Here is a 5,212-nt window from a genome sequence, read left to right as displayed (position 1 = left end):
TTAAGAGACCTTCCAACAGAGAAAGGAAAAAAGGTCACATATGACAGGTGTCAGTGTTGAAATATCCATTGCTGAAAATATTATACATGTATGTTTTATTTATGTACATCATGTACTGTATATTCTTCTTCTCAATATTAAGTATTGCCCAATTGTAAATGCTTTTATATTTTGTGGTACAATTGATATTCATATGCGGTAAAAAAATTTGTTTGATCCGCACAGGTATTGTTTTAATTTTCTTGAAATATTGAACATCTGAAAATATTAAGATTTTCTATACATAATAAAAAAGTTAAAAAGATTTTTTACTAATTATGTTTTAAACAAAATTTGATAACCTATATAACTTTATATGTTCTGCACATTACTAAGAATAAAAACTATCAAGATTTTTGCTTGCATGTGGTAAAAAATAAAATTATATTTAAGACTAAAAATTTATTTAATCTTATTAACTTTTTTCATGAGGAGTTATAACTCCAATTGCTGGTTTGTCACCAGTTACTTCAATTTACACCTCATATGGGTGCTACCTAGCATGTGTTTACATAACCCGGCGGTGACACAATCCACTGAAATAAACATCTAGGATTTAATTAGTTATACATTATAAGTTAAACGGGAAACAGCCTTCCTGAACACGTTTATGCTGGGCAACAGAAGCTTCTGTTTGTGAGCATCGTTCATCTGACTCCTCATATGGCAGCCCTGTATTGCAGCAAACTAAATATGTCACTGCTTCTTTAAGTATGACAAATTTGAAGTACTCATGTCCCATTCTGAAAACAGAAAAATTCATATAGGGTTTCCAAAATAATAATATTAGGCCAAAATAAAAAATAACTTTCTTTCCCCTAATGCGACCGACCCAACTAAATCCCGCCGACTGAAAAGTTTTTTAAAGAAGATTATTCAAATACTTTTTTTTTAATGTTTATCAACTTTTATAAAATACAATTTCATCAAAATCCGTTCTTATCAGAAAATCAGAATGTATTTTCAAAGCTGCTGTCAGAAAAAAAAAAAAAAAATTTTACCTACCTACCTATCCAACTTCAGATTCTAGGGTTGGGTTAGGGGAAACAAAGATATTTTTAATGATGGCCTTATCATATACATGTACCGTATTCTGTCCTTTGCAGTATCAAAATATAAGTACATGCAAGGCAAACTCCTTGACATCTTTAATTTTTCTTAGGTCAGACAAATTAATATATCAGAACAGGACAGGACATCCACTGCATAAAGGTATAAGAAACAAGAGGCCCATGGGCCACATCACTCACCTGAGTTCTTTAGCTTGGAAAAAGCAGAAATCAGTTTTGTATTGAAAAGTTTAACTATACACTACTGGAGGAAGCTTCCATATTTCTTTGTCTAATCATGGCTACCCCGAAGTAGATTTTTCCAGAACTTTTCCCATACGATTGGGGCCTAGTCCTACCCCTAGGGATATGATCTGAACACACTTGAATCTATACTACCTGAAGATGCTTCTATATCATTTTGACTGATCATGGCCTTGCTGTTATTGTGAAGAAAATATTTATTGATATATCCTTTATATTCCTTTTTATAACTTTAATCCCCCTGTTGTGGCCCCTTTCTATTCCTGGGGGTCATAATTTGAACAAATATGAACATACAATACCCGAAGATGCTTCTATATTAATATGAATAATCTTGGCTTTGCTGTTCTTGAGACTAAGATTTTTCCTATGTATTCCTTAGTAAACCTTTGATTGCCCATTGTGGCCCATCCTACCCCTGGGGGTTATGATTTAATCAGACTTGATTCTATACTACTGGAGGATGTTTCCATAGATGTCACAATGTTTAACCCAATGGTTCTGGAGAAAAAGATTTTTAAAAGATTCCATTGATTTATCACTAATTCGTTATTATACATTGTATCCCCTTGGAAGAAGGTGTGGCCCTTAATTTGAACAAACTTGAATTCCCTTTACCATGTGACAAGTTTGGTTGAAATTGGCCCAGTGTTTCTTGAGAAGAGGTCGAAAATATGAGAAGTATACAGATAGACAGACACCGGACAAAATGGGATCCGAAAAGCTCACTTGAGCCTCAGGTACATGTAAGCTAAGATGGATATTCACACAAACTTACAAAGGAGAATCAATGAAGATCTTCTCCAGTTCCTCATTGTCTAAGTTTTTAAATGAAGAGTACCTCGAGAAAATAGATCTGAAAAAGAAAGTATTTGTCTTTCCTTGAAAGTTATAAAAGAAACAAAATATTATTGATAAATCATTATTTGAACAAATATGAATGAACATAACAATCGAGTACATGAACCTAACTATGTACATAATTCACTGGTTGAAAACCCAGGAGCAAAAGAGAAGATTTTCAAAGAATTAATGCACTGTCACTATATAATCATTAGAGCCCTGCCCTAACACTAGAACCCCTGATCCTGGGGTCATGAATTTCACAATTTCGGTAGAGGGTTCAATGCCTATTACAATCATGCCAACATTTTGACTGCTAAATGTCCAGCAGTAAAGACGATGTTTAAAGATTGCATTTATTAATCACATACCCTGGTAAAAATTTGTTGACACAAATCCTTTCTCCTAGAATCTGTTGAAGGTATTCGAAATCCTGCACAGTTAAATGAAATGAAAACTAATTACAGCAAATATCTCAGTGTTGAAGAAGAGATATACAATGAATTGTATTTATGACATGAAACCTTTGGCAGATTTTGAGAGTAATCAAAATTTAGGTACTGGTATATGTTTCTATAATGCAAACTGTTTGTCCTTTATCTGTAAATTAACACTTTGGCTGTAATTTTTTCCCCTTAAGTAATCAATTCTAATAATGTTTTGCTTCCGAAAAGCCTAAATGATGGCAAAAAATGAAGAGATACATCCATTAAAACAATTTTGTGTCATGGTGCAGTACTTCTGATTTTACCCATACTTTAAATCTGAAAGAAAAACCTGTCCTTCTTACCTCAGGTTCTATATATTTGGCCCCAAAGCAATACTTTAAATAATTGTCTGCATACATCTTTTCTGGGCTTCTTATGAATTCATGATGCCGTTTATGTTCAGCCTCATCACTGAAATAGCATGTTTTAAAAATGAGAAACCATGAATGGTATAGTTAATTTTAATAACTGAATACTGTTTAGGGCTGTGTCAATATATCGAATATTCAATACGTATCGATATTCTGGAATGTATCGTATCGAAAAAATAACTTCCAATACGTATCGGACAGGCAGTTTTCCTTTTAATTCTGTAAAAAACTTGGGAATTTCAGTTACCAAAGATTATTTTGAACTGTTTTAAATTGAAACTGGTCAATAATGAAATAAACATTAAGGAGAGAGCACATCTTAAATAACTATTACAAAATACATAGACAACTATATTTTAACATGTTATGTTAGACTCACACAGTTTTTATCAAATTTATGCATTAAATGTCATTAATAAGACATTTTTGAAAGACTTTATAAATAATCCAATATATCGCATATCGCTTTATAACATATCGTATCGTATCGAAATATTTTGCTCAATACACACCCCTAATACTGTTATGACACCTGTACGGGCTCAGGAATGAAGCAGTGTACAGGTTTAAAGAATATAAATTTGCTACAATTTACCATTTGCTTAAGCTGCAATTCATCATGTCTGCCAAGGTATTTACAATGCTGTTCACCTGCAATATATTATGAAGGACATAAATGTGCAATGAGCATCTGAAACTCTACCTATATTATAAATTTTATGCTGAATGTTCGGAGTACTTGATCAATACATGGGGTTCACAGCAAGTGTAACCAGTCTGCATGGGATGCTTGTACTCATCCTAAGCATGATCACACTTCTGGAAATTCCATGAGTGCATTTTTATGTCCTGTTCATAAATTTGTATAGTTTGCAGTTTTTACAAGGTAGATCACTATTCCTTATCTCCACCCTTTTCATAAAATGCAGACATTTTAAAAATACTCACATGTTTTGCAATGAAATCTGTATTAATTTCTGAAAAATTAATATAAAAGCATATCATCAACATAGCTTTTCAAAGGTTTTATTAACTGTCCTTAGAGACAGTTTATGTGCATGCTACCAACCAGATAAATTACTTTAAGCCTTTTGTTACACTCAGAACCTGGTTGCTTTTTTTTCTTTGGAATATGATAATTATGCAGATGAGTCTACAAGAAGAGAGGAACTATGACTTTTGGGTAAAAATTGTGATGTTATCACACTGTTGGTACTATTACGTCGAATTTTTTCCTACCAGAACGATTTGTTGAACTCTGTCTCGATGACGGATTGGTGTTGTCATAACCATCCTGCCTATGAATGACAGTATCCTCAGAATTTGTCTCCATAGTTTCACTGTAGATATGAAATGAAAGGGAAAAAAATGAAGGAAATAGGAAATCTGTCCAGAGTCTTTATAAATTCCCTACCAGAAGACAGAACAGCAGAAGTAGTTTGAACTTAAAAATTCTCCATCAATCATACAATTCTTTCTCTGGACATATGTCTACAAACTGGCACACAAACTTATTTAAGTGCTCCCTCTACCCACCACATCTCATACTTTGGTCGCCCGTGTGGCGCAGTTGTTAGAGCGTCTGCTCTAGAGTCGTGAAGGAAGGAGTTGATCCTTACGCCGCGGGTTCAAATCCCACTGTGAGATGTGGAGACCGGTCCTTCTGATGAGACTGTATAAACTGAGGTCTGTTTCGCAGTAGGTGCTGGCACAAAAAAGATCCCTCACTGCTCAATGGCCGTAAGTGCCTACTACAAAATTTGCAGCTCTCCACCGGCAAGTGGTGGCATCTCCATACGAGTGAAAAATTCTCGAGAGGGACGTTAAACAACATACAATCAATCAATCATCTCAAACTTTTGTTGGCTTGAAGGGGAAAGGTGGGTGGGTATTAAGAATAAAGCACATTTTTTATTCATTTAGTATGAGGTTAACCTACCTCTTTTCATCCTTGCCCTGGTCTTCTCTTTTCTCTTGTTCATATCTGGAAAGGAAGCAAAAAAAAAAAAAAAAAAAAATTTGAATATTAAATGTTGTACGACTTGTTAATAGATGATAATTTTGTGAAGTGAGATAAATAGAGGATATTCAAGGGTTGGTAGATGAATATGGAGTTTATTTCACGAGTGGGACAGAATTTTTTCATATTTTCACGAGT

At 33.8% G+C, this 5,212-nt stretch overlaps 1 protein-coding gene across 2 annotated transcripts; it reads right to left on the bottom strand.

The window, feature by feature from the left end:
• Positions 1-12: 12 nt before the first annotated feature.
• LOC134235162 (uncharacterized) lies at positions 13-5,201 on the bottom strand. Of its 2 annotated transcripts, XM_062717260.1 has the most exons (8): positions 4,994-5,194; positions 4,294-4,394; positions 4,003-4,031; positions 3,650-3,705; positions 2,986-3,094; positions 2,567-2,628; positions 2,131-2,208; positions 13-782 (listed from the first exon to the last, which is right to left on the bottom strand). In XM_062717260.1, exons 2-8 carry the CDS (start codon positions 4,385-4,387, stop codon positions 611-613), a joined length of 600 nt encoding a protein of 199 aa, XP_062573244.1. In that variant the 5' UTR covers positions 4,388-4,394; positions 4,994-5,194; the 3' UTR covers positions 13-610. The 2 variants fall into 2 exon arrangements, with proteins under 2 accessions (XP_062573244.1, XP_062573245.1); XM_062717261.1 differs by lacking the exon at positions 3,650-3,705 and having other exon boundaries at positions 4,994-5,201.
• Positions 5,202-5,212: the final 11 nt, after the last annotated feature.

This window comes from Saccostrea cucullata, unplaced genomic scaffold (assembly GCF_032062105.1).
Source record: "Saccostrea cucullata isolate Sc308-1 unplaced genomic scaffold, CSIRO_AGI_Scuc_v1 ctg23204, whole genome shotgun sequence".
In the NCBI taxonomy this organism is placed as follows: domain Eukaryota; kingdom Metazoa; phylum Mollusca; class Bivalvia; order Ostreida; family Ostreidae; genus Saccostrea; species Saccostrea cuccullata.
The sequence above is the reverse complement of the archived record's forward strand: the minus strand, read 5'-3'. Positions and strand labels throughout refer to the sequence as shown.